The sequence below is a fragment of the Idiotropiscis lumnitzeri genome, chromosome 2, assembly GCF_059441095.1.
Source record: "Idiotropiscis lumnitzeri isolate Australia: NSW breed Sydney's pygmy pipehorse chromosome 2, RoL_Ilum_1.0, whole genome shotgun sequence".
Taxonomy (NCBI): domain Eukaryota; kingdom Metazoa; phylum Chordata; class Actinopteri; order Syngnathiformes; family Syngnathidae; genus Idiotropiscis; species Idiotropiscis lumnitzeri.
In genome coordinates this window covers 3,041,713-3,069,123 of record NC_142392.1, presented here as the reverse complement: position 1 = coordinate 3,069,123, position 27,411 = coordinate 3,041,713, and the positions used below count along the sequence as shown (strand labels likewise).

At 46.1% G+C, this 27,411-nt stretch overlaps 4 protein-coding genes and 1 long non-coding RNA gene across 10 annotated transcripts; 3 read left to right on the top strand and 2 right to left on the bottom strand.

Moving 5' to 3' along the window:
- Positions 1–305: 305 nt before the first annotated feature.
- Positions 306–6,704, bottom strand: trim24 (tripartite motif containing 24). Of its 4 annotated transcripts, none has more exons than XM_088280456.1 (19): positions 5,989–6,704; positions 5,501–5,619; positions 5,272–5,419; positions 5,057–5,189; positions 4,837–4,953; positions 4,661–4,775; positions 4,444–4,590; positions 4,260–4,374; positions 3,735–3,877; positions 3,381–3,635; positions 3,135–3,257; positions 2,958–3,069; positions 2,820–2,877; positions 2,506–2,632; positions 2,146–2,432; positions 1,916–2,030; positions 1,769–1,834; positions 1,473–1,634; positions 306–1,306 (listed from the first exon to the last, which is right to left on the bottom strand). In XM_088280456.1, the coding sequence occupies exons 1-19, from the start codon at positions 6,242–6,244 to the stop codon at positions 689–691; spliced, it is 3,216 nt and encodes a 1,071-aa protein (XP_088136582.1). In that variant the 5' UTR covers positions 6,245–6,704; the 3' UTR covers positions 306–688. The 4 variants fall into 4 exon arrangements, with proteins under 4 accessions (XP_088136582.1, XP_088136591.1, XP_088136607.1 ...); XM_088280465.1 differs by having other exon boundaries at positions 2,146–2,426; XM_088280481.1 differs by having other exon boundaries at positions 2,146–2,333.
- LOC148341263 (aldo-keto reductase family 1 member D1-like) lies at positions 6,153–9,472 on the top strand. Its single transcript, XM_088280508.1, has 9 exons — positions 6,153–7,099; positions 7,196–7,363; positions 7,451–7,567; positions 7,646–7,723; positions 7,906–8,028; positions 8,224–8,333; positions 8,418–8,583; positions 8,669–8,751; positions 8,819–9,472. Exons 1-9 carry the CDS (start codon positions 7,007–7,009, stop codon positions 8,859–8,861), a joined length of 981 nt encoding a protein of 326 aa, XP_088136634.1. The 5' UTR covers positions 6,153–7,006; the 3' UTR covers positions 8,862–9,472.
- On the bottom strand, positions 7,257–11,046 carry LOC148341262 (uncharacterized). Of its 2 annotated transcripts, XR_015839666.1 has the most exons (3): positions 10,897–11,046; positions 10,104–10,173; positions 7,257–8,001 (listed from the first exon to the last, which is right to left on the bottom strand). It is a non-coding gene; the product is annotated as an uncharacterized LOC148341262 (long non-coding RNA). The 2 variants fall into 2 exon arrangements; XR_015839665.1 differs by lacking the exon at positions 10,897–11,046 and having other exon boundaries at positions 10,104–10,738.
- Positions 9,578–22,103, top strand: kdm5a (lysine demethylase 5A). Of its 2 annotated transcripts, none has more exons than XM_088280387.1 (29): positions 9,578–10,579; positions 11,261–11,338; positions 11,879–12,001; positions 12,076–12,246; positions 12,317–12,496; positions 12,876–12,954; positions 13,037–13,128; positions 13,196–13,354; positions 13,437–13,556; positions 13,652–13,810; positions 13,892–14,073; positions 14,148–14,310; positions 14,763–14,882; positions 14,960–15,154; positions 15,226–15,407; positions 15,489–15,613; positions 16,121–16,271; positions 16,369–16,486; positions 16,572–16,748; positions 17,084–17,262; positions 17,366–17,504; positions 17,664–17,843; positions 17,918–18,478; positions 18,583–18,741; positions 18,814–18,942; positions 19,013–19,160; positions 19,242–19,462; positions 19,637–20,113; positions 21,381–22,103. In XM_088280387.1, the coding sequence occupies exons 1-29, from the start codon at positions 10,433–10,435 to the stop codon at positions 21,666–21,668; spliced, it is 5,202 nt and encodes a 1,733-aa protein (XP_088136513.1). In that variant the 5' UTR covers positions 9,578–10,432; the 3' UTR covers positions 21,669–22,103. The 2 variants fall into 2 exon arrangements, with proteins under 2 accessions (XP_088136513.1, XP_088136505.1); XM_088280379.1 differs by having other exon boundaries at positions 16,366–16,486.
- LOC148341260 (sodium- and chloride-dependent GABA transporter 2-like) lies at positions 21,839–27,385 on the top strand. The gene is made up of 17 exons (XM_088280492.1): positions 21,839–21,965; positions 22,183–22,288; positions 22,795–23,040; positions 23,120–23,314; positions 23,761–23,895; positions 24,268–24,408; positions 24,469–24,556; positions 24,650–24,782; positions 24,870–25,004; positions 25,308–25,411; positions 25,498–25,622; positions 25,705–25,817; positions 25,902–26,039; positions 26,278–26,380; positions 26,463–26,563; positions 26,638–26,808; positions 26,901–27,385. The coding sequence occupies exons 3-17, from the start codon at positions 23,034–23,036 to the stop codon at positions 27,048–27,050; spliced, it is 1,839 nt and encodes a 612-aa protein (XP_088136618.1). The 5' UTR covers positions 21,839–21,965; positions 22,183–22,288; positions 22,795–23,033; the 3' UTR covers positions 27,051–27,385.
- Positions 27,386–27,411: the final 26 nt, after the last annotated feature.

The following is a 27,411-nucleotide window of genomic DNA, read 5'->3' as shown; positions in this document are numbered from 1 at the left end:
TTTTTTTTTTTTATCTTTTGACCCACGACAAATAAGAACGAAACATTTCCTGACGTGTTGGCTCATGTTCGCTCCAATCTTGTCCTGGAGAGGAATTGTGATGTGTCATAAGTACAAGGACGTACAGTGAGAGGAATTCTCACGTCTCGGAATTATCGGCAGCTGATAACAACAACAACAACAAAAAAGAGGTCAGTGGCAAGCAAAGATTAAGGACAAAAACTCAACTTTTTTTTAAAAACAAACAGGGTTGCCGTTTGATAAATAGCTTGATGAGCTCATCGGCGAGAATAAAAGAGCAGATGAGACGTCACTGTTGTTTGTTTTTTTTGTTCATCAAAAGGAATTCAAATGACAACATAATCTCGACAGAAGCCACAGCGGCTCACAACATATCGAGTCATCAATACATTACGGATAGAAGAAGAAATTCTATCGCGTAATAGAACAAAAGAGACATGTGAGTATCAGCAGAGAACGGAGGACTCATCATGCGTGTGAAGCAACATTTTGTTTTGACGGCCTGATTTTTAACATTCACAACAAAGGAAATCGGCTCCTTAACTTTTGTCAAACTGTAAAACGTCTGCACTGCAGAATCTCAAAAAGAAGCTCATGAACAGACTTCCAAGTGTATGAAATAACGGTAATCTAAAAGTTTCTGTTGCAAAAACAATGCAAGACGTCATCAGCCGACTTTGTTCTCCACGTCTTCCTCGCTGGAACGACACATTTCGTCTGCTGCTTTGTCCTGTGTTTCTTCAGTCGGGACATTTTCTTGCGTGCTTTTCGGATCATCACAAGTTTGCTCGGAAATCTGCCCGTTAGGGAGAGCGGTGTTTTCCTCTTGTGCCTCGTCCGCAGCCTGGGAGGTTTTTTCTTCAACTGGAGGCGGAGCTTCGTCCTCTTGCTTGACTTTTTTGTTGGAAATCGGCTTGCCTCCGTCTTCAGTCGTCACATTCGCGTCGGTTCCCACCTCGCTCATGTCCGTCGCCTGCTCTTTTGTATTCACCTCGTCTTCGGCGGCTTCCCGCCGAGGGGGCGTGGTCTCCTCCGCCGGCGGGGTGGCGTTCTCCGCGGGGCTGGCTGCTTTGCCGTCCTGCAGCAGCGTCGCGCTTTCTTGCAACGGCGCCTGCCGCTCCTGCTCTTGGTGCTGTTCTTCGTCGTCGTCGATCTCGTCCTCCAGCGGCGGGATCATGCCTTCTTCGCTTTCGCCGGGGAAAATTTTGTCAGGGTAAACCTGCTTCAGCTGCTGCTCAAAGTAGTCTTCCAAATATAAGCCGGCACTGCCCACATCCGTGGTCGCCTGCAATCAAACAAACGCTCCGAGTCAAGAAATACATTTTGGATCCATTTGTGGTTATTTAGGATGTTCAAATAAGTTTGCTGAACTCCCGACGGAATAGCAGTGTGGCCAGAGCACCAATCACTGACACATGCTGTCCCCTCTTGACCGTTTTGCATGAATTTACCTTATAATACTTGGCGCAGTTCATGAATATGAGCCTCACGTCAGCGACAAACTCCTCGGCAGTAAGATAACGTTTGCCGCCGCTCGCCTTCCTCTCCAGCTTTCTCTTAACAAGAGATAAATCCACCGGGTTTGTGATCACCTCTTTGTATCTTTTGGACTCCTGCAGGAAAGAAGACAAAAATTTTAAAAATAAAACTAACTGAATATCTTTGGTGACTTTTTTTTTTTTGAGCAATTTTGGAGACACATCAACAGAAACGCCATCATTTTTTCACAGAAAGTGGAGGATCTTACGCATGCGTGCTGGAAGTGGGTGCTAAAGTCGTTACAGAAGAGAAGGAGAAGCAGCCGCTCACATGCCTGCAAATGAGGACGAACAATAAGAAGAGGGGAAAAAAAAAAAGAAAAAAGAAAAAACACTAATGGAAAACAAATGTGCACCCTTTGGTCAACAGGGGGCAGTCTTTCAGGCGCAAGCGCGTCCTCCTGCTTGTCACATCCGTACTGCATCTCGGGTGAGACCAGGTCTCGGCAAAAGGAGCAGAACCACTCGCCACTGAGAGAGGAAAACGCATTAGACAACAAAGGGTGGGCCCAAAGCAGGTTTGCAGTTTTTAAATTCACAGAGGAAGGAACAAACGTTCTAACGTTCGGGTTTGGGATTTTGTTACCTGGGCGACTCGTTGAGCAAGGGGATGTGGCAGGACAGATGGAAAACTTTGGGACACTTGTCGCAGCACAGCAGCTCGCCTCCGTTCTGGCAAACGGCGCACCAGTCCTCGTTGGGGTCGTCTTCCACCGCCGCGTTCTTCACCGACTCTGGCTGCGCGGCGCCGGGACGAGGGCATGGCTTCGCCGCCTGCTCCGACACCGATTGGCCGGTGGAGAAAGGCGGGCCGATTTTGAGCTGCAAGGTGGGACAGGCCCCCGTGCTGCTGTCGGGAAGGCTGGACTGCACCTAAAGATGTTAAGAGTCCTCGTGCTTCCAAAGAACTGGCGCGACGCTCGCCAAAAAATAGAATCGCGCTTACAAAACGAACTTCGTCCTCGTCTTCTGGTTCGTCCTTGATGACGATGACGAGCCCGGGGGACGACCTTCGCCGTCGCTTGGCCGAGGGGGCGGACGACGCCTCGGTGCTCGGCTTCCACGACGCCGGCCTTCATGTCAAGAGAAAGAGAGGCCATTCGGATGCGGTTCGGTCAGAACACTTGTTTTTCTTTCAGTTGTCTTAAAAATTCACATTTTTAAATCGTAAATGCATGTGTGATATTTTTTTATCTTTATTTCCCTTTTATTTATACGAAAGAATTCCAAGACAATTTCCGAGGAAGTTTCAATTCTTACCCTACGCTTCGTTCCGAAGACGATGGTTTAACCACGGGCGAGTTATGTCTTCCTTGAACTTCACAAAAAAAAAAAGGAAGAGGAAAATGACTTCTCACAAGTAATCACGGCGCCGAGTGTGACGTTTGTGGTGCGTACCCGGTTTGTCGGCACTCGTTGACGCCAAGCTTCTCGCCTGAGCGATGCTTAAGTTGTTGACGGGACCACCGGCTTCGCTCCTCTTCAGGTAGGAGAGCTCTGCCAGGTTCCGCTGGGAGAAAAAAAAAGATTTAAAAAATGGAACACGATGTGGGGCGTCGGGGGTTTTGGACCGACCTGGTTTGGTGGTACATGCGAGGCCCCTCCAGCGGAGACGGGATGCGGGTAGCGAAAGGCGCCTTGTGATGTATCCACGGGTTTGGAAGGGATGCTCGAAGTTTTGGGCATGTCTCCGAGGGACTGCATGTAGGACAATGGAGGAATTTGGTTGCTCGTATTCAAAGTCTTATTTCAGACTTCCAAATGTTTCCATACGAGCGTAGGAACAAATGTGGATGAACTTATTCCGTGCTGGTCTCTCACCTGAGGAGGTGGGAACCTGGTGTTCTGCAGCATAGACGAGTTGGGACTCCTGGTGTTGGCGTGGGCGGGTCCATATCGCCGTCCCATCGGCGCCAAGCTGCCGTGGCCGAGGGATGGCGACGAGCCTCCCCGGATGGGTCGGGTCGGAGGTGGCGGGCCGGGGGGGGCGGGGGGCCCGGGGAGCTGGGCATTCTGGTACCAGGACCAATTGTTGGACGCGGCCTGCCTGTGGGGCTGCTGGGAAATGTTGTCAACCTGAGAGAGGATTTGTCAAAGCAAAGAGCGAACATTTCATGTGTGGCGTTATCCAAATGCGCCGGTGAGTGCGTCAAGGTTGAGGGCAAATCGTCCAACCTGCATCTGCAGCTGGGCCAGCGTGCTCTGGCGCTGCTGGGCGGATAACGACAACCCCCCGGACGCCGGCTCGCCTCTGGCACCTCCTGCCTGTTGGTTGGGCATGGACACCTGAACGGAGCTTCGTTCAACCACAAGAGAACCTGGAGACCACAAGTCAATCATGAAATAAAAAAACATAAAGAAAGAAAGTATGGCCACGGACGGATATCAAGCCTTATTTAAAGTTATCGAGTACTCGTCGAGGGGGCCGAAACCCAGCCACCGATACTGAAGGCAAAAAATGAACACAAATCGGACTTTGAGTAAGTCCTCCTCGGCAGTAGTTGGCGCTATAGTGCAGCAGCTTGAATCAGAAAGTAAGGTCTTTGGTCACATTTTTTGTCATCTAAATAATCAGCGACACCTCAAAGAATGAATACTCGTTGTGGTATCGATCTGAAATAAAACGATATATACACCGCAGCTAAACAAGTTTTATAAAAAAAAAAATAAAGAAATAAAATGCATACTACCAGGACATACCAAGGTCGACATTTGTGGCCCAGAAACCGGAGCGACACTGGAAGCGAACAGAACTCTGCGGGATGATGGAGGGATTGCATCTGGCGCCCATTAGATAATGAATCTGAAATAGAATCTGCAAAGAGATTTGGTATTAAAACAAATATTTGGGCCATTTCTGGCGAATGCTTCGACAGTCACCAACCAGTCGCTTGCAATAGAGAAGCGCGGTGCCCCTGTGGCTCGCCATGGCCCACTTGGTGAAGCCGATCACGTGATCGAGTTGCTGCCGCAGCAAGTAGGCTGCATTCTGCTGCTTTTTCAGACCCAGCTCGTGATCTTTCGTCAAAGTCTGGCCACAGAACAAAGTTGATCAAGTCAGACGTGCCAACGATTCCCAAGTGGGAGCGATTCAAACCAACCTCGAGCTGATTGGCGAGGACTTTCCCCTTCTTGTTGATCTCCACAATCAGCTTGCAGATGGCTTTCTTTATTTCAGTCGTTACGGATTTTCGGTTTTCTTTGACTTGATGCAACCTTAAAACAAGATTTGTTATCAATCGACAAGAAGGAAATTTCCCACCTCCTAAAAGTTTACCCATTGTTGATGCAGTTGAAGACCTCCTCGATGGCCTTCCTTTTTCCTTGCAGCTGCTGCGTCATGTTCTCCAGATACTGTCTGTGGTTCCTGTAGGCATCCTCCAAAAACTGATAGCTACGCAAAAAACAATTTTGAAACAAAAGCAATGAAATGATGACTGACAAACTTCCTGCCACTGTTGCAAGTTTTTTTTTTTTGATTGAGCGGATATGCATACTTGTGATCTTTGTGTTGTAGCAGCTGACAATCTCGACAGGTGAGTCGATCGCACGTCTCGCAGAAAAGCTTCAGCGGCTCCTGCTTGTGGATGTCACAAAACACGGGCTTCTGCGAGGAAACAGCTACGGCTTCTGCAAACGTGAAAGGAGGTTTGATGTTTAAAAAAACACACACACACACACACACACATATAAGCTGCTTGATTCATGCCACCTGGAGACATTTCCTCCCTCTGCCGGATCGTGTGATCCCGGGTCAACTTCACCCTCTGGTGCGCCTCGATGCAGGTCACACACAAGAACTCGACGCACTCCAAACAGTAGCCCGTTGCTTCCGTGTTGTCGTCACAGCTCATACACACCTGCCGGAACACGGGAATAAAAACGTAACGACGAGGCCGACGCCTGGACGAAAGCGGACGCCCAAACGTCAGCTAGCCAACCTGGCTGTTTTTCTCCATGGTGCTGCTCGGCACCTCGACCGAGTCTTTGGCGAAGAAGTTGTCCAACATGTCCATTTCCCAGCATTCCTGTCGGCAGATTGGGCAGCAGATGGTACCCACTGGATGGAGAGATCACATAAGCATCATCGATAAGTCTCATGCTCACTCCATTTTAGGTCTGTTTAGGCGTGTGACTCGAGGTGAAAAAGGAAACTGCTTGGCTGCTGCCAACTACACAAGGCACTGTGGGTGGGTCAGTCTGTTTCTGCAGGCAGGGCCACCAGCACAGCCGAGAGAGAAGTGTGCAGCGGCAACCCAAAATAAACCAGCTTTATATTTATCAGCCTTGAAAGTTATAAAAAAAAATAATTAAAAAGGGCTTTTGCCGATGTCACTAGTCACCAGTTTAAACTTTCAAATACATACTTTCCAACTGGATAAACCATCTTGCAAACAGTGTTGATAGGTGGTGCTGCAGCTTCACTCACTTTGCTGGTTGTTTTCCACGTGGCCGTGGGGGTGGAGGGCGTGGTCCCTCCTGGGTTCGACCCCTCTGACCGGTATAGGCAGGCATCTCTTGCAGAACGAATGAAGGCAAGGGAGGAGTTTGGGCTCTCGGTTATGAAAGCTCAACATGCAGATGGGACATGTGTCCATGAGCCCTAAGGCGACTTGTGGCTCTGCCTCGTTCTCCACGATGATGACAATGTCGTCGTTGGCAGCAGATGTGCCACTCGGATCCATTTCGATGACACGTATTGATTACTTCGGGCAGTCAGTCTATGTGGCGTTACGTAGGTTACGTAGGGAAACAAAGGCCAGCCTAGTTTTTGACGTTATACCTCGGGACATGGCAAACATATCATACTTTGCATAAATTATCAATATTTGTCATCACAATCTGGCAAATTGAGAAGGTTATGTCAGAACTATTCAAAACGAAGCGGGACTGGAAAGCTAGCATCGTTAGCAACATAGCTTCCGCATTAATTTGTTATTCAAGTCATACAATTCGGGTCTCTCACGGGATTTATGACTAAAACTGCTTTAAATACAAGTTTACGTGGTGACCAAATAATTATATGAACACTACATACGTTTTATTGACGCTTATATCTTTAGAAAAGACGCTCATCGGTTCCTTTTGAATAAAACAGCCGACATACCCACAATGCACCGCGGCGTCTTAAAGGTACAGTGCCCCATTAAGTTAAACGGTAAATTTCATTCGATACGATCTACGTCATTCTATTTGACTCCCAAACAAAAAATTTGATGTCTGGAGTCAAATAATGGGTTACGTGACGCTGCTGTTGTTGTTCCACTTCCCATATTTACATTGTCGCTCTTTGGACATGGGTGGGGTTTTTTTTTTAACTGTGACCAAAGGGCACGCAGCAACTGCTTGTTGCAGGATTTAAATATCAGATATTGCAGCGTGGAGCATTCGGTGCGCACGTTTGCAGAGCTGAGAAATTGCGTTTCATCATTCACATTTTGCAAAATATGAACTGGACAGCTGAGAGTCACGCGGTCCCTCTTTGCGACGGGATGAACATGCCTGTGGTAGGACTGGGTACTTACGCAGATCCACGCACGGTAAGAAACATTGCACCACATCTGGAGATCATCAAGAAATAACTTCATATTAGGCCACTGTGGACTTTTTTTTTTTTACTCCTTTACCTCTCACAGACTCCTAAAGGCAGTGCATACAATGCTGTGAAAGTGGCTATTGAGACAGGATACAGACACATTGATGGCGCTTTGGTTTATTTCAACGAACATGAGGTGGGACAAGCCATCAGGGAGAAAATTGCTGATGGGACTGTAAAAAGAGAAGAGATTTTCTACTGCGGAAAGGTTTGCAATTCATCCGAATGTATTTGGAACTGCTCACTCGTCGACGCATGGATTCATATTTTCTGTAAACACCGCATTGTTGTGCAGCTCTGGAATACCTTCCATCCGCCTGAACTGGTCCGACCTGCTCTGGAGAGAACTTTGAAGACCTTACAACTGGAATATGTCGACCTGTACATCGTCGAGTTGCCCACGGCGTTTAAGGTACGCTTGCATCGGATGCAACAGAAGCAATGCGCACTGCAGAATTTATTAGCTAAAACTATTGATGATTGTCTGCAGCCAGGAGATAACTTCTACCCAAAAGATGAGGACGGGAAGTATATTTATCATGACACGGACCTTTGTGCAACTTGGGAGGTGAGAATGAAACGCCATCCCTCTGTCTAAATGTAAAGTCATTCAAAAGTTAAGCATTAACTGTTAACAAGCAAGTGCATGACTGGGAATTCCTAATATTTGCTCAAACTCTGGTAGACCTTTTTTTTGGTGCATTTTGTTTGCTTGGCCTATTAACTGTCCATTCCCTCCTCCTGTCAAAGGCTTTGGAAGCTTGCAAGGACGCCGGGCTGGCAAAATCCCTCGGGGTGTCCAACTTCAACAAGCGCCAGTTAGAGTTGATCCTCAACAAACCTGGACTGAAACACAAACCGGTTTCAAATCAGGTGACAGATGTACAAGGAAGACAAAAAAAAAAACACTTGCTGAACAAGGTCGATGATGTCAAAAACTGGTCCAAAGTCATTATCCTAAACAAATGACATAAAACTGCAAACATGCCGCTGGGCAAATTACGTTGTTAATACTAATTAAATTTTGCAAAACAAAAGACTCACGGCTGTAACGACACATCTTTTCAGGTTGAATGCCATCCGTATTACACTCAACCAAAGTTGCTGGAGTATTGCCGGCAGAAAGAAATTGTTATTGTGGGATACAGTCCATTGGGGACGTCCAGAGACGCATCCTGGTAATGCAGACCCTCCCAATTCGGGGAATTATTATTCTTTTTTTTTTTTTAATGTCTCAGATTGAAATATTTCATTTCCGGCAGGGTCAACTTAACCTGCCCGCCACTTTTGGAGGATGAGCTTCTCGTGACGCTGGCTAATAAGTACAAGAAAACCACAGCTCAGCTTGCACTCAGATTTAACGTACAGAGGAGAGTGGTGGTCATTCCGAAGAGCTTCAGCCCGTCTCGTATTAGAGAGAACTTTCAGGTTTGACTCTACAGCTTAGGACATGTCATTTGGAAATTTGAAAAAAAAAACATTTATAAAATCCTGCACTGCACCATCTGTGCAGATTTTTGATTTCTGCATTTCCGAAGAGGACATGAAAGCTATCGAGGGTCTGAACAAGAACATTCGCTTTGTGGAACTTCTCATGTGAGTAAAAGTGCATCGTTTGACATTTATATTCTTTTAATTCATATTTTGTCATGTTATTCAACAGGTGGGCTGACCATCCTGAATATCCCTTTCATGATGATTACTAAACAACAATTTTGAGGAGCACATGTCGGCTCTTTTGCAATCATATCGCATGTGCTTGTAAGTCAGGGGTGTCAAACTTATTTTAAACTCAAGTACCAGTATATTTGTGGACACATCAGCGCAAGAAGGCTTACTTTTAGCCTTTACAACTGCAACTCCATCAGGCATCATCAAATCGTGAAGAAAAGCCATTTGTTGCTTGTCAGTGCGCCCTCCAGTGGACAAATTTCGCAACAACTGTTTCTTTTACGGAAAAATCGCATTTCATGTGATTCTCCAGATTGAACACCCTCAACGGGCTGGCTCTGTCCCACGGACTACGTTTGACACCCCTGAGCATATAATTTCAAATCTATTACAATTAACGATGTCATGTCAAAATGATTTTAATTATTTCAATTTTTTCCTTTGTATTTTTGTATTAACCATTCCATTTTATGCATTATTTCGAAGACCAAGCATGAAATATCAATAAATGTGGTCATTTTTATCATTATTGCTCTTTTCTTTATCCAGTATGTCGTAATTTGCTACATTAATTTGGTTGCACAAATGTACCTTGCTTGTTATTATAAAGTATATTCAATAAAATCTATACAACTACTTGTAATAATTTTCGTTTATTTTATAGAATTCATGATTTATTTATATTAAATTATTTTTTAACCATTTCTATACGCCAATGACGACTCCGTGCCGCTAAGCGGCGCTACCACGACTACTGAGGCAACAACAGCTACAGGCGACATGAAATTAATAAAAAGTGACGTGAGAAAAATAAGTTTTTGTTTTTTTTAAACATTTTAACCACGACGAGTAACGCTTTCGTCATCACAATATGTCAAATGAACCCCGGCAAAGCGACGTTTTAAGCTAACGTTAGCTGCGCAATGCTCCGTGGCTAAGCTAACTCTATTAGCCCCCTGTGCTAGTTTCCCGTACGCGTCAATGAATGGCGGAGGCGAATGAAGGCATCAGTCAACACCGGACGATAGTAACCTACTTGGACGGAACATGATGGATTTTATCAGTCACAAGGGAATACCTTAAGTGGTCGCGCACCGCTCGACGTGGGTGCGCTCGATTGGAAGTGCAACATCGCGAAGTGATCATGTATAACTCAGGTATACACACCGAGCTAGGTTAGCACTCGCAGCTAACGTTGCTCCCCTGGATTGGATTCTTTGCATTTCCAACAACTTGTGTGTTTTACCCTCAAATAGTGGATCAGGTCGTCTACTCACCCCGATTGTGTATCTCCGCCGTGAGAGAAGAGGCGTGATGGCGTTTTGGACTGACACTGCCCTCTGTCATCTGTAGGAGAGGCGACAAAGCGCCACAAATCCAAGCTTTTTACATGACTCCAAACTGGAGTACCGTGAAAAAAAATCTCAATTTCATCCCTTATCCTCAACGTCATTGACGTTATTTACACCAAGGAAGATGATGGAGGTTGTTCCACGCGACGAGGAACATTTGGATCCAGTCATGGCCTGGTGAAAGCAACTTGGGGATATTTACTATAACACAATTAATTGACTTCTCACGCGGGGGAGGAAAAAAACATCAAAACATGTCTGCAATCGGTGAGTTCGTTCCCCCTCCCGAATGTCCAGTTTTTGAACCAAGTTGGGAGGATTTCTCGGACCCCCTTGGATTTATCAACAAGATCCGACCCATCGCTGAGAAAACTGGCATCTGCAAGATCAGACCCCCGGAGGTAAACTGAAAAACATCCATGTAACAACACGAAAACGCGAAGACATCCAAGTATTGTCTATTTTCCCCAGTCGGACCTATTATTTATTAATTTATTAAAAAAAAAAAAAAAAAAAAAAACAGGAGCACTTCTCATCACTCCAATTAGAGGTCACACAAGGCTTCTGTCGTGTGCACCACCACTATAACTCCTTCATTGCATGCTACGTAGCAATTTTATATAACCCCCCCCCAAAAAAAAATCTTATTCAAGGTGTAAAATAGTGAGAAACACCCCTCACATTTTCTGTATTTAGCTTGCTAATTTACGTTAGCTACCTCAACTCGACGTCAGGCCTCAGGTAGCCCAGTCACGCCTCACATTGTTGTTGTCGGGTGTGTAGGCCTAAAAGTACCCGTTATAAACTTTATCAATTTCCTCGTACGTGTTGTTATTGTTCTTATAAGAACGAGTTCCTTTAATATATATAAAAATTAACAAAAAAAGCTATGAAAAAGTGGGCAGGGCCAGGACGAAGCACAACCCACTTCAAAGTCACCATTTCCTTAAAAACGTCGTGGAACACTGGCTCGGAAAATTGGATGCTATAATTCGTATTACATCGTGATTAAGCCTCTTATTTTACTTTTATGCGTCAAGTAATTTTCCTTTTTTTCTTATTTTTTCCCCTTGTTCAACAAGGACTGGCAGCCTCCGTTTGCGTGCGATGTGCGTCACTTCCGGTTCACCCCTCGCGTACAAAGATTGAATGAACTTGAGGTGAGTTTGTTGTTATTGTTATGACGAAATGTGTTCAGTTTAATATTTGTTATGGGAAATTATTTTCAAGAAGTCAATACAGGTACATTGTAAAGGAGTGTTAAATATACAAACAATAACACTGCAGTTTGGTGGCATAAAACTGCACTGCATCATAATATAATTAAAAAAAACATTTTGGGGGTACATCATTTAGTTAATTCAATCAATATGTACGTTTTTATTTGTGTTGAATATTAAACTTTCTCTCACTTTGCTGTGTAGACCATAATGCAAACTCATTATGGCCAACTCCTTTGTTTTTGTTGTCTACTGAAGACATTTGGGTCACCGATGATGAATAAGATTTCATATTCGGTTGCGTAACCCTCATTTACAGTAACAGCATCAAGCACTGATCAACCTCACCAGAGATGTCTGTTACTCAGCATTTCAGTAGTTCTTTCTTTTTCAGGACATTTCAAATTGTTGTATTGGCTCTGCCCGATGTTCGTGTCTGTGTTGTCCTCTCACTTCAGCTTTTCTCTCCTCTGGTTCCAGGCACTTACTCGGGTGAAGCTCAACTTCCTGGATCAAATCGCAAAGTTCTGGGAGCTGCAAGGATCCAAGATTCGTTTCCCACACGTGGAGCGGAAGGTCCTGGACTTGTATCAACTCAGCAAGGTACAGCTGGAGTCTATTGTGTGGGGGATTCTACTGGTGGCAAATTCAACATCATTTTTCTTGCACTTGTTCAGGTTGTGTCATCAGAAGGCGGCTTTGTGACGGCATGTAAAGAGAAGAGGTGGTCCAAAGTGAGCAGTCGAATGGGCTTCCCGCCAGGGAAAGGCACCGGCTCACTCCTGCGGTCTCACTATGAGAAGATCCTTTACCCCTATGAGCTCTTCCAGTCAGGAGCCACTCTAACTGTAAGGCTGCTCCATAAATCTTCTTTTTTTTAATATTGTAGTTAAATCCTCACGCATTTCCTTCCATTAGGGTATTCAGCCACTGTACGAAGAGGGAGACGACTGCGAGGAAGTGGATGAGGGCGTTGGCGAGGAGGCAGCGGAGGAGGACGACCAAGAGGAAGATGAGGACAAAGACGGAGAAGTTGATACGGCACAGCTGAAAGAGCGTCCTCTGGCCGAAAGACGCTCGAGGCGACTTAAATCGGAGGTGGGTATCGAGAAGGATTTGGACTTAAATTTAAAAATTTTGTAGTATACTGAATAATTTAACTCATTTCAAGTTATTTATTTTTTTAATTATTTCAAATGCTGAATTGGTGAACATTCAAGGATGGCACAAAACTACCGAACAAAGACAGTGCTGCTATCTCGTGGTGATTGTTGATATTTCAAGTTAAACCGGCAATTAAACTCGTGGATTTGAAAACTTGCAGAATTTATTTTTTTTTAATTTTGCGATTTTTTTTTTTTCCAGCATCTTTTTTTTTTGTAAACATATACTGAATGTTTATTTTCAGCGTTTTATGAAAATTTGGGGGGGATTTGTTTCAAAAAAACAAAAACAAAATGTTGTTGTGATCTCCCAGAGGGAAAACAAAGAGCCCAAAGGCCTCAAACTGTTCGGTACCAGTCCCAAGATGGTGGATTTGGAAATTGTGTCGGCAGGTAAGAATCGGAGACTGCCTTGCATTTTAATATCCCTCGTCAACTTCAATCATCGGCGTAAAACCTTTTCCCTCCTCGTTAGACGACGGCTACAACAAGAAACATCGTCACCTCAAAGCTCAAGCCTTCGCCATCAAAATGAGACCGCGCAAGGAGACGCTGGAAGTCAACTTTGTGAGTGTCGGACTGCCGTTTCGTCGCAACCGTCGGCTTTCCTCGCTTGAATATGACGCTCCCGCAGATCGACCTCTACTTTTGTCTGATGTGCGGACGAGGCGACGAGGAGGAACGCCTGCTGCTGTGCGATGGCTGCGACGACAGCTACCACACCTTCTGCCTGATTCCGCCGCTGCATGATGTGCCCAAAGGTGACTGGCGCTGTCCCAAATGTGTCGCCGAGGTAAACCTAACACAACTACCGTCATCAATTTTCCCGTCTGTATTTTTTTTTTCATGTTTCTTTCCTTCTTTTGTCGACGTAGGAGTGCAGTAAGCCCAGAGAAGCGTTTGGCTTTGAGCAGGCCGTGCGGGAGTACTCGCTGCAGAGCTTCGGCGAGATGGCCGACCAGTTCAAGTCGGATTATTTCAACATGCCGGTCCATGTGTGTAAAGAATTGCTCAATGATTTGGAACATTTTGTGAACGATAGTAACCTTGGTGCAGACATGTTAAAATGAGTTTTTTTTTCATTTTGCAGATGGTGCCCACCGAGCTGGTGGAGAAAGAGTTCTGGCGCCTGGTGAGCAGCATCGAGGAGGACGTCATCGTGGAGTACGGCGCCGACATCAGCTCGAAAGATGTGGGCAGCGGATTCCCCGTCAGAGACGGCAAGAGGAGGCTGCTGGGAGATGAAGAGGTGAGACGACTGCTCCATTTAGATCAAATAAATTAGATTTTTTTTTTTTTATAATAGCGCATCGTTTATTGTTCCTGTTAGGAGTACGCCAACTCTGGCTGGAATCTGAACAACATGCCGGTGCTGGAGCAGTCGGTCCTCACGCACATCAATGTGGACATCTCGGGCATGAAGGTGCCCTGGCTCTACGTGGGCATGTGTTTCTCGTCCTTCTGCTGGCACATCGAGGACCACTGGAGTTACTCCATAAATTTCCTCCATTGGTGAGATTATTGAAAAGACGCTCGTCACGATCCCCCGTTGCAAGAAAGTTTCAATTTTTGTCTTTGGGCTTCAGGGGCGAGCCGAAGACCTGGTATGGAGTGCCGGCGTCCGCGGCGGAGCAGCTCGAGGCGGTGATGAAAAAGTTGGCCCCGGAGCTGTTTCAATCGCAGCCGGACCTCCTCCATCAGTTGGTCACCATCATGAACCCCAACGTCCTCATGGAGCACGGCGTGCCTGTATGTGACGTGAACAGCCCTTTTTAGTCCTTATAATACCGACAGCAACAGTGAAAATGTGCTTTTGATGGCAATAGAGCGTCTTAACAAATATTGTCAATGTCAAAGTTTTACATTTGACGAACTGCAAATGATTTGTACAATATTTAGTAGTAGTAGTATTTTGTAGTGTGTTTGTCGTGGATGGTACCACACGAAATCTGTCTAGCTCCGGTTAAGCCTCTCCAGCATTTTGCTATTTTAAATTCAATCAATTATTTTCTCAAATTCTAGCGTTGTTTTTATACATGTGATCACAACCAACGAGTCCCAATGCTGCCATCTGCTGGCCATATTTATTGTGGTTTTTATTTATTTATCCTTCCCAGCAGACTTTTTTCTCAGCCAGACTTTTAGGAACGCTACTTTTTCATTTTAATGTCATGTTTGTGTGTGATCTATTCCCTTTGCAGGTTTACAGGACCAATCAGTGTGCAGGTGAGTTTGTGGTCACCTTTCCGCGAGCCTACCACAGCGGATTCAACCAGGGCTACAATTTTGCCGAGGCTGTCAACTTCTGCACCGCTGATTGGGTAAGGCTTCCCGGTGAAATAATTTCCCCCCGTGATGAGTGGCCTCTAAAATCCGAATCTGGTGTCGTCCTTCCCAGTTACCAATGGGCCGTCAGTGCGTGGCCCACTACCGACGGCTTCGCCGCTACTGCGTCTTCTCGCACGACGAGCTGCTGTGCAAGATGGCCGCTGATCCCGAAAGCTTGGACGTGGAGCTGGCCGCGGCCGTCGTCAAGGAGATGGGGGAAATGATGGACGAGGAGACGCAGCTCAGAAAGACGATACAAGAAATGGTAAGTCATTTGTGGTTCATCTATTGTCTTTTTTTTTTGCGGCAAAATGACTTTTTCTCCTCGGCCTGTAGGGGGTGCTGTCATCTGAGCAGGAAGTTTTTGAGCTGGTCCCGGATGACGAGCGCCAGTGCCACAAGTGCAAGACCACCTGCTTCCTGTCGGCGCTCACCTGCTCATGTTGTCCTGATCGGCTGGTTTGTCTCCATCATGCAGCGGATCTCTGCGACTGCCCTCTCAGCAACAAGTGCCTCAGGCAAGCTCTTGAAATTATTAATTTTTTTTCTTGACTTTTTCTTGGATCCCGCAAAGCTTAGGTCAAAGTTTTCATGTTCAGGTATCGCTACGATCTGGAGGAGCTTCCGGCCATGCTGTATGGTGTGAAGAATCGTGCACAGTCGTACGACACGTGGGCTAAAAGGATCAACGAGGCCTTGGCTGCAGACCAGAAGAACAAAAAAGGTTTCGACTTATCTTCTATCTCAGTGATTCTCGGCCACTGCGTGTCGGAAATTGTCACAGAATTTGTAAATCTCACACTAGGACAATTTTGTGAGTAAATTGAGATGAAATCAGCATCACTTCAATATTAATCTGTAGTTGTTGTGATGTTATTTGTTTGGTGTGCCGTGAGCTTTTTTTGCTATAAGTGCAATGATTAAATGATAAAATTAATCGAGAATTATTTATTCATTAGATTTTCATAATAATCATCGCGGTAAATTATAATGCATGCAAAAATCCATTTTGTGCGAGCTTTTATAGATCAAAACTTAAGAAGCAAAACATGAAAATATTTCCCAAAGCTGATGTGCTATTAAAAAAAATGTACATTTAGAGATTTTTAACCCATCTCTGAATAACATTTAATGTCGACCAGTGTTATTAAAATAATTGTTAATTGCAGCCCGAATAAATTTGTGCCTTGCTCTCTAGAATTTGTATTTAATTTCCCTCTCTCTCACGTAGATCTAATTGAGCTGAAGGTTTTGCTCGAGGACGCAGAGGACAGGAAGTACCCTGAGAATTCTCTATTCCGTCGCCTCAGAGAAATGGTTAAAGAAGCCGAGACCTGCTCCTCTGTTGCGCAGATGTTGCTCAGCCGCAAGCAGAGACACAGGTAAGATGACGTTACAAGTGAGACAATTGTGCATTTAAGATATGCTGAGTCGCTCTTTCTTAATTATTTTTTTTTATTATTTCCTCTCCCGCAGCAGCCGCCTGCGTTCCGAGAGCAGTCGAACTCGCAGCAAACTGACTGTGGACGAGCTCAAGGCCTTTGTGGAGCAGCTTTACAAGCTGCCCTGCATCATCAGCCAGGCCCGACAAGTGAAGGTTCGACCCGTTTTGTGTGGTTTGACAGAAAAAAAGTCGGAGCTATACGATTTTTTTTTTTCCCTCACGTCGCACGTGTTTACAGGAGTTACTTGAGACTGTGGAAGACTTCCACGAGCGAGCCCAGATCGCGTTGGCCGACGAGCTGCCGGATTCCTCCAAGCTGCAGGCCCTTCTGGACCTGGGCAGCGGCCTGGACGTGGAGCTGCCCGAGCTTCCTCGCCTCAAACAGGAGCTCCAGCAGGCCCGTTGGCTCGATGAGGTTAGCCTTTAAATACGTTGCGAAATAGTGGTCCTCAAACTGGGGTTCCCGGATCCACAATGGTCTGCGAATAGTAACTTGGGGGTCCACATAATTTATCAATATAAGCAAAGTAAATATAATAAGCGGGAATAAAGGCCTTTTTTTTGTTTTTTTTTAATAGCCACAAAGGAGTTGCAAAATATAGTGACCAAATTCCTGACTTGGCAAAAGTGCTACAGGTGTCCTTAGGAAAAAGTCTCCCCAATTAAGGTCGCTGGACCCCCCAAAAAATCCGAATCCCTTTCATTTAAATATATCGGTTGTAAGAATGTGTCATCTGGTGTCTTTTCAAGGTACGCATCACCTTAACGGAACCTCACCGCGTCACCCTGGAGCTGATGAAGCGACTAATCGATTCCGGGGTGGGCCTGGCCCCCCATCATGCCGTGGAGAAGGCGATGGCTGAACTGCAGGAGATTCTCACGGTGTCCGAGAAATGGGAGGACAAGGCTCGTGCTTGCTTGCAGGCCAGGTATTGCGCCGCACGCAATTGCCCAAAGATAACGTCTTGCATACAAAGTGTTGCTTAAATGTCGTACGCTGAGTCACGCCTGCCTGTTTGTCTTCATACAAAGGCCACGACACAGCATGGTGACATTGGAAAGTATCGTGCTGGAGGCCAGGAACATTCCGGCATACCTACCGAATATTTTGGCTCTACGAGAAGCCCTGCAAAAAGCCAAAGAGTGGACTACCAAGGTGGACGCTATTCAGGTACAGAACATGTCTCGGGCCGTAGTTTGGACACCCCTGCTCTAGGCATTTACATGTTACAACCCTTTTTGAGGCGCAACACAGTGATTGGGGAATCATCGCTTTAGTGGCGATTGCGTTTTAAGATCTGTGACAAAGACTTTTTGTCTCCACACACAGAGCGGGAATAGCTACGCTTACCTGGAGCAGCTGGAGAGCCTGCTGGCTCGGGGTCGTTCCATCCCGGTCCGTCTCGATCCGCTGGCCCAGGTGGAGTCGCAGGTGGCCTCGGCGCGAGCCTGGCGGGAAAGGACTGGCCGCACCTTTTTGAAAAAGAACTCAACGTACACGCTACTCCAGGTGAGACGTCAGGTGATTGCCGTGTTGGAGTGAAACCGAATTTCCCCCTCTGATGATTCAAATGCGCTTTTAAGGTCCTCAGTCCGCGCGTGGACATCGGCGTGTACGGCAACAGCAAAAGCAAGCGGAAACGCGTGCGGGAGCTCCTGGAGAAGGAGCGAGGAGGCTTCGACCCCGACACCTTGAGTGACCTGGACGAGAGCCTGGAGGAGGCGCGAGACCCCTCCACCGTGGTGGCCGCCTTCAAAGCCAAAGAGCAGAAAGAAGTGGAGGCCATCCACTCCCTGCGCGCCGCCAACCTGGCCAAGATGGCCATGGCCGACCGAATCGAGGAAGTCAAGTTCTGCCTCTGCCGGAAGACGGCCAGTGGCTTCATGCTGCAGTGCGAGCTGTGCAAGGATTGGTTCCACGGCGTGTGCGTGCCTCTGCCCAAGACGGGAACGCAGAAGAAGCTCGGCGCCGGTTGGCAGAGCAACAGCAAGGACTCCAAATTTCTCTGCCCGCTGTGTCAACGGTCCCGGCGGCCAAGGTTGGAGACCATCCTGTCTCTGCTGGTGTCGCTGCAGAAGCTTCCCGTGAGACTTCCGGAAGGAGAGGCCCTCCAGTGTTTAACTGAGAGGGCAATGAGCTGGCAGGTATGCACTTGAGATCGACGGTATCACGTTCCAAGTTTCAGAACCCCCACGAGTGAGGAAAAACCGGGGAATTTATTTGAACTCATTGTCAACTTGACTACCAGGACCGAGCACGTCGAGCGCTGGCCACGGAGGAACTGTCGTCCGCCCTCGCGAAGCTGTCCGTTTTGAGCCAACGCATGGTGGAGCAAGCTGCACGGGAGAAGACGGAGAAGATCATCAACGCCGAGCTGCAGAAAGCCGCGGCCAACCCCGACTTGCAGGTAGGACGACGAGCAAAATGCATTATGACTTTTATAGAGAAAAATTTGAAACCCATCATTTTTGTCCTCTAGGGTCACATCCAGACCTTTCAGCAGTCAGGCTTCAGCAGAGCCACGTCGCCTCGTCAGTCTGTGGACTACGACGACGAGGAGACTGACTCAGATGAGGACATCCGGGAGACGTATGGTTACGATATGAAGGTAAAAGTAGGCATGAACTCAATCATAGAGAGCCGCCTAAGTCTCCCAATTGGTACTGTTGTGTTTCCAGGACCCTGGAGAAGTGAAGCCTTACCTCTTCTGCGACGACGAGATCCCCGTTAAGTCAGAAGAGGTGGTTAGTCACATGTGGCCGACTGCCACGCCCTCGTTCTGCGCCGAACACGCCTACTCCTCTGCTTCCAAGTCGGTTGTACAAAGTGAGGCTCTTCTCTATCGCTCATTCGCAAAACAAGTATTTACCATGTCTGAAAGTACTAAAAAAATCAATCATATTCCAGATGTGGGAACCCCAAGAAAGCAACCCAGGAAGACTCCTCTGGTACCTCGCAGTCTGGAGCCGCCGGTGCTGGAGCTGTCGCCACAAGCCAAGGCCCAGCTGGAGGAGCTGATGATGCTCGGTGACCTCCTGGAGGTTTCTCTCGATGAGACCCAGCACATCTGGAGGATCCTGCAGGCCACGCATCCCCCATTGGAGGAGAGATTCTTGCAGGTCATGGAGGTACGGAGGCAACTAACGGCCGCAACCTTGTGAAAAGGAGTCACCGTACAACAATTTAGCAGAAATATGATCACAATATAAAACCCCATTTGCATTATTTTCAACATGGTTAGGTGGGATTTCATACGTTTAAATGTCTGCATGGGATATCGTAATCACTATTCTTTCCCACAGCCTGATGACGGTCCAATGGAGAAATCTCTGAAAATCAAGATCAAGGATTCAGAGAAGAAGAGGAAGCGCAAGTTGGAGCGAGCCGAGCACCACCACCATCACCACATGCTGATGTCCTCCACCGGCGCGGTCGGGACGCTGGGCGGCGCGCGGCCGTCCAAGTCCAAGGAACTCAAAAGGGCCGGCCTGGAGCTCGGCCTCGGGGGCAAACCCAAGAAGAAGAAGCTGAAACTGGGCCTGGATAAGAACCGGGAGATGAAGCAGCTGGCTAAACGTTTAGCCAAGGAGGAGAAAGAGAGGAAGCGGAAGGAGAAAGCGGCCGCCAAGGCAGAGGCCATCAGAGAGGGACTGGAGAAGAGGAAGGAGAAGAAGATTCTCGACATTCCCTCGAAGTACGAGTGGTCCGGTGCCGAAGACTCCAACGACGAGAACGCCGTGTGCGCGGCCAAAAACTGCCAAAGACCGTGTAAAGACAAGGTGAGAACTTTGGATGAGAAACACTCACTATTCCCTGAGTTAGCGCATCATGTTTATGTTGTCAGGAAGTCACATTGCACTTAAAAAAAAACATAACCGCTACATTACAGATAATTGATAGTCGATGGTTTACATGTTAACAGAAGTCACAAGTGAACATGTGATCTTAGCAATATTTTACACTGTTTATATGTAACTGTAGGCCTCTTAAGAATTTCCTCTATTTGCCATAAAACTATCTATTACATGCAAGAAATATATTATACAAGCTATATTATTATATTTGACTAAAACTAACAAAATAACTCAAACAAAAAATTTGAAATCGTTTTGTTAACGAAATAAAAAATAATGCCCTCACAAAAACAGAACCTAACATTTCTTTTCTGATGGAAAAATAAATAAAAAACTGAAACTATTAAGATAACACAATTTAAAAAAATAAAATAAAAACCAACCTAATTAAAAGTAACTGAAAAAGAAAACTAATGAAAAATTCCAAACTATTATTGCACTGCCCAGGGATTTAGAGCCACAATTAATTATTTATTTATTTGTTTAAAGTAGACACCAAGATCACTCCTTAATACGGTTCGAAAATGTAAAAACTAAAAAATTATCTTTTTAGTTTATTATAATGAACTTTAATCATTAAAATAAAAAAAGTCAAGAGTCTGTATATCGAAAATTTTATTCTCAATAAAAAAAAAGCAATTAATAATGAGATTAGTAAAAGAAAAAAAAAAGTGCAAATCCTTAAACCAGTCAAAAAAAAAATTGTTAAATCAATACGGCCCCCATTATGTAATTTTGAGGAACCGGTCCCATTTGGGTTTCACCGACACGTTTCTCGTGTTTGTTGCGTTTGCTTTGAGTTAATCACAAACAATTTCCTGAAATGAACATCACGGAACTTCGTAGTATATCCACAGCTGACAACAACAGCACTGGAACACCTTAAAGAGATTTACATGTAACATATTAACAGACCGAGCCGGCGTGAACCTTTCGGGAGACGTCACATGAGGCTCGTTACCAAGTTAACAAATGGCCAGTCTGCGGCGGCCAATCACTGCCGTGGAATTTGGTAGGCTTGGCCCACCGGCGCAATTTTATTTACATTTGTCGAGTTTAAGTTCGGTCCGCTAAATAATTTCTAATAACAGAATTCTAAAAATCGAAACAGTCGTTCACATTTTAACATCACGAGCCGCCTCGCCATTCCTCCGCAATACCTTTTTTGTGTTGTCTCCTTTTCATCGTCAAGGTGGACTGGGTGCAGTGCGACGGCGGCTGCGACGAGTGGTTCCACCAAGTGTGCGTGGGCGTCTCGTGCGAAATGGCCGAGAACGAAGACTACATCTGCGTGGACTGCTCCCTCAAGGCCGTCGGGTCCAGGCGGGGGGGCGGCGCGGCCGAGGTGGAGGTGGCCGAGGAAACGGTGGTGATGCTGGCCACGCCGAACCTGCTGGCCGGCGCCGGCGTCTCGTGGTCCCGCCCCGCCGCCGTCGCCGTCCATCTCAACCCCGCCGAGGATCCTCACCAGAACAGTTAGCGCTACGTCACGCCGCAAAAACTGACTTGAAATGGCGATGGCAATAGACCCTCCATGAAGTAGCGTCAAGCCTATTTTTTAAACTCCCTGCATCGCAAACCTCAACACACAAATCTTTGTCAACCTTCTTGGACCCAACCGGAGTTTTAGCGCGAGAAACATCCACCAGCTGCTTCCCAGATCTCCCACACGTTCAATAACCTGTCACCAGTCAAACCGCCAACACGTGTCGCGTTTAAACAAACGACTCTTCCTTCTGCGCAGTCCTTCGGATTTGTCTGTCGGACTCCTGGTTAGGTAAAAAAAGAAATGGTTGTAATGTAGTGGAATTATTTATAATGTATATAGCTCAAAAGCAATTAAACTAATGGATTGTGGCTTTCTTTTTTTTTTTTTTTTTTTCTCACCTTTTAATAAACGATTCCTAGACAAACAGTTGATGTTTACAGGTGCTCTTTTTTTTTTTCACCTTAATTCCATCAGTCTAGCAGTTTTTCTATTTTGTCTTTTGCAGAAAGGAATGTGGTGGGGAAAGGAGGAAGGGGCGGTGTAGTCATAACTCACCCCTCGGTACGTTCTGGCGCAAACTCGCCTCAGCCGCTTTCGCCGTCTTCGTCTGAGTGAGTCACATGCCCCGAGAGAGTTTTTAATTCTGAATGCTTAGAATTTGTTTCTGTGTAATTGCACACTTTTAGTTGTGTGATTGTGACATAATTCGCAGCAGTCCACATGTTACATGTTTGCATTTTGTAGTTTCGTGAAACGTGATCGAGCCACAGATTAATTTGCAAGAGTAAAGTTGTTGTCGTGATTTAATTCTTTCATATTAACTTGCGGTTCATTCGCCTTTATTTTCGGGCAAATTTATGTCGAGTAAATTTGCTAATATTTATTGTAATACTTAATTTATTGATTGTGTTTGTTAAAAAATACACAAGAGGACCCGGAAGGAAATAAATTGATAATAAATCGCGATGCTGAGAAAAAAAAAAAAAACTGTCACTATAGGTCACTAGCATAGAAAGATACATTCGCTCGTAACGAATTTTTTTTTTGCCCGTTGCATACCATATGATTCATAAGCGCCCCAAAATGACAAGGTGACACCTTTTTTTTCACGACTCAGGTGGTCTTCTATGTCCGGCGCCATCAATTTGACTGTCAAGTGTAAGCGATGCACTTTGCTCTTCAGCAGCCGCATGACAGAAAAGACAGTGGAGGCTGGCCTAAGTTTAGCATTTCAAGCCCCCGCCTCCTCCTCAACCCCCCCACACACACTCTCTCTACTTAAATTCTAAATCTTGAGCATTTACTGGTAAACCACCTGTGGCCAGCACACGCGTGAGGCGTTCAAGGACAAGTGCAATGATGGGTAAGCTCATCAACGCCCACTTTTGCTTCGATGTTACGGATAAAATCCAACACATATTTTTTTAACTTGTCCTCTTTAGGTGACTCCGCCAAGGTGGGCCTCCAGAATGGCGCCGCCGCCCAGGCACGGGAGTCGCCGGCCCCTTCGGAGGTGAAGATGGAGGAGAGGGGCCAGTGGAGCAACAAAGTGGAATTCATCCTGTCCGTTGCCGGCTCCATCATCGGCCTGGGCAACATGTGGCGCTTCCCGTACCTCTGCTACAAGAACGGAGGAGGTGAGCGCAAGAGAGGGAAGAAATGCAATCTGGAAAGATCAAACTAGTTCTCGCCAATGTTTCAGACGGTTATTTACGACCCCTACTGCTTTGTTTAAATGCAGACGAGTTGCCGTCTTCTTTGCATGCAGTCCTCTTGAAAGAGATCATTTTCACCCTTTTGGGACGGGGGCAGGGGGGTGTTCTTGAAACAGCGTGTGCTCACTCTCCTCGCTCTGCCTCCGCGGGGCGGCGGGGTCGAAGTTCAGGGCCTAGCGGGGTCACACAGCTGTTGTTGCTCCTCGCTCGCAGCAGCTGTCCCCGCCGAGAGGCGGAAATGTGAGCGCGCCGCCAAACATCTCGGGCCACCCATCAGGGGGAAAGAAGACCCTTCCAGCTTAACTTTCAGTGAAAAGCTCTAAAATGGACGCCCGAAATAAATGCGTCTGCCTCCTCCGCTCCTTTAGGTGCCTTCCTCATTCCGTACCTCATCTTCCTTTTTGCCTGCGGAGTTCCCGTCTTCTTTCTGGAGACGGCCCTGGGGCAGTTTACCAGCGAGGGCGGCGTCACTTGCTGGAGGAAAATAAGCCCTTTGTTTGAAGGTACATGTGCTGCAAGGAATCACGGCCTTCATGAATTACATTAGTTAAAGTCTACACACCCCTGTTGAAATTTTAAACTTCTGCCTAGAGTACAAAGCAAACATGGTGAAGCGGCATTTTGTTGTTATGCTGCATGCAAATGGAATTAGATTTTAAATCCTGGTTAAAAACGTGGCTTTTTGTTCCCCAACCATTCTTCTAGTTTATTTCCTCCCTTTGCTTTTAAATGTCCTTAAATCTGTTTTTGTGCTTTTGTTGCCTGAAAATAAAAAATATTTGTATTATTTAGAAATGAAAGAAAAAAAAAAACTCTCCAAATTGTCTTATTTATGGATATGATATTTTTTTTTTTAACTGAGCCTTATTCTTCAGGTCTTGGCTATGGCACACAAGTGATCGTGACCCTGCTGAACTTCTACTACATCATCGTCCTGGCGTGGGGGATGTTCTATCTGTCTTTCTCCTTCTCCTGGGATCTACCGTGGTCTTCCTGCAACAACTCGTGGAACACAGGTAAAAGGACAATTTCATTTTGCATCAGCGCTCCCTGAGTGACAACATTTTCTTCTCCAGAAAACTGCGTGGAGTTCCAGAGGAGAAACACTTCCATCAACCAAACCATCTCCAGCAACGCCACATCTCCGGTGATGGAGTTCTGGGAGTGAGTTCTTTAAATTGTGACGATGGACCACATGTGCCGGGCTGTGACGGCTGCGCGCTTGTCTTTTTTTCTTTTTTTTTTGGGTCTCGGCAGGAGACGAGCGCTGAGGATCTCGCCGGGCATCGACCACATGGGCTCACTCAACTGGGACTTGGTCCTGTGTCTGTTCATCGCCTGGGTCATGTGTTACTTCTGCATCTGGAAGGGGGTTAAATCCACCGGAAAAGTGGGTGGCAAGTGAAAAGTTATTTTTTAGGAATATGGCGACAAAGCTGGTCATTTTTCTTTTTTTTTTATCTGTTTGAATATTTAGGTAGTCTACTTCACGGCAACCTTCCCCTATCTGATGCTTATCGTGCTGCTGGTGAGGGGACTCACCCTACCTGGCGCAGCGATTGGGATTCAGTTTTACCTCTACCCTGATTTGGGACGTCTGGCAGACCCACAGGTAGCAAAAACGCCACACTACGCCCACGAAAGTTTCACAAACTTTAGGGAGTAAAATAAACGAAAAGTTGATGGACGACATGTATTCGAGTCCCAGTCCAAAATCCCGAATGCGAGCCTTTTTGGTGTTGCGCCCCCTGCTGGTGAGGATGCACCAGATGCAAGTTCCCCACGGCGCTCTGCTGGGGGGAGCCCGCTGCGTCCATCTGCGCTGTAAAAGTGGGACTGTAAACAAGTTGCAGACACGCTTCGAAGTTTTGCTTTTCATTCTTTTTACATAACTTGCCTTTTATCATTTTTCCAGGTATGGATGGATGCTGGGACCCAAATCTTCTTCTCCTACGCAATTTGCTTAGGCTCTCTGACAGCTTTAGGCAGCTATAACAAATACAACAACAACTGCTACAGGTAGGGTCGGATTTTTACACTCATGCGTAGTAATTCTGGTATGCACAAAAAAAAAAAAAAAAAGAGGGATGCTGTTTATGTTGCAGGGATTGCCTGGCCTTGTGCTTTCTGAACAGCGGCACCAGTTTTGTGGCCGGATTTGCAATCTTCTCCATTCTGGGCTTCATGTCTTATGAGCAGAACGTTCCCATTTCGGAGGTGGCGGAATCTGGTGCGGCTGGGCTGCAATAGAAATACAAAAAAAAAAAAAGAAATCCATAGCATGCTAGCTTGTTGGATGTGATTCTTTGCAGGCCCTGGTTTAGCATTTATCGCTTACCCACGTGCCGTGACCATGATGCCCTTCTCTCCCTTGTGGGCCGCCCTCTTCTTCATCATGATTGTTTTTCTTGGGCTGGACAGTCAGGTGGGATTATTCGACGCCGCTCTGTGAATTTCTGAGCAGTCCCGTTGTAATGATTAAAGTGACACTCTTGTTTTTTTTTGGTAGTTTGTGTGCGTGGAAAGCCTCGTGACCGCCGTCGTCGACATGTACCCCGCCACCTTCCGCCGTAAAAACCGCCGGGAGCTGTTCCTCCTCGTTGTGGTCTTCCTCTCCTTCCTCGTGGGCCTCATCATGCTCATGGAGGTAAAGCCTCGGAATACCGTTTGACTTTAATCTCCCTTTCTCCGTAATTTTGACAATAAACTGAGTAACGAGAATTCAACTTCAATCCTTTCCACACTTGGTCCATTATTAATCTGCTTTGGAAATGATGCTCAACTCAAAACACACGCAACCTCCTAAAGTGTGTGTTGATAATTCAAAGATTTGTGTGTAACTATATTAACTGAAGTGTTGCTGGTTGTGTTTTGTTTCCCTCCAGGGTGGCATGTACGTCTTCCAGCTGTTTGATTACTACGCTGCCAGTGGCATGTGTCTTCTCTTCATGGGCCTCTTTGAGACCGTCTGCATTGCGTGGGTCTACGGTGAGCCATCATCAAACGTAAAAAAAAAAAATTATTTCCTTAAAAATACAAAAAAAAATCAATTTCAAATGGGACTGTCCAGGTGCTGACCGCTTTTACGAGAACATTGAAGACATGATTGGCTACCGTCCTGGGCCTTACATCAAGTACTGCTGGATGTTCTTCACCCCGGCCACGTGTATTGTGAGTTAGGATGGGACGCAAAATGTGGTGCTTTTGTGGGATGGAATTACATTTTTTATTGATTGTCTCGCCAGGGTACTTTTGCGTTCTCACTCATTAAATACACGCCCCTCAAATACAACAATGAGTATGTGTATCCGTGGTGGGGCTACGTGATTGGCTGGCTGCTGGCCCTCTCCTCCATGGTCTGCATCCCGCTGTGGATGGCGTATAAGATCGGCACCACGCAGGGGACGTTCAGGGAGGTAATTATTCGGAAATAATTGAAAGAATTCTTCAAATACATACTCAGCGGCGGCATCTCCGGGTCACGCACACGTTTTGTGTCTTCTTCCAGCGCGTCCAGCTGCTCATCACACCATCGGAGGACTTGCCTAAAACCAAGAGAGAGCAAGAGAGATTGTTGGCCATTTTTGCACCGGAGGAAGACACCAGCAGGAATAAAAACGGCTACCGTCCTGTGTCGGAGCAAGATTCAAACTTATGAAGCACAAGTGGCGCTACGCAGGTGGATTTTGGTTCGATTTTTAAGAGCTGAATAGAATGAAAGACAACTGAATCACTAATAGCTTGCTTGTGAATGCAGCCAACTCTCTGTATCCAATAGCTCTACGTGGCTCCAAAGCGCTATTTTTATTGTAAAATTGGATCATCAGAAGTGATTTGGCATTTTTGTTCTTTGTTTCATGGAAATATGCAATGTCATCAAGATTACTGTGTTAGAACTAATATGTCAATGTAGTCTCTTATTTTATACTGTGACAAATTGTCTGTACATATAAATTTTTAAGTGTCTTTTTAAATAAACATGTAAAATCCTGAGGGGAAGTTGATATTGCCTGTTTTAA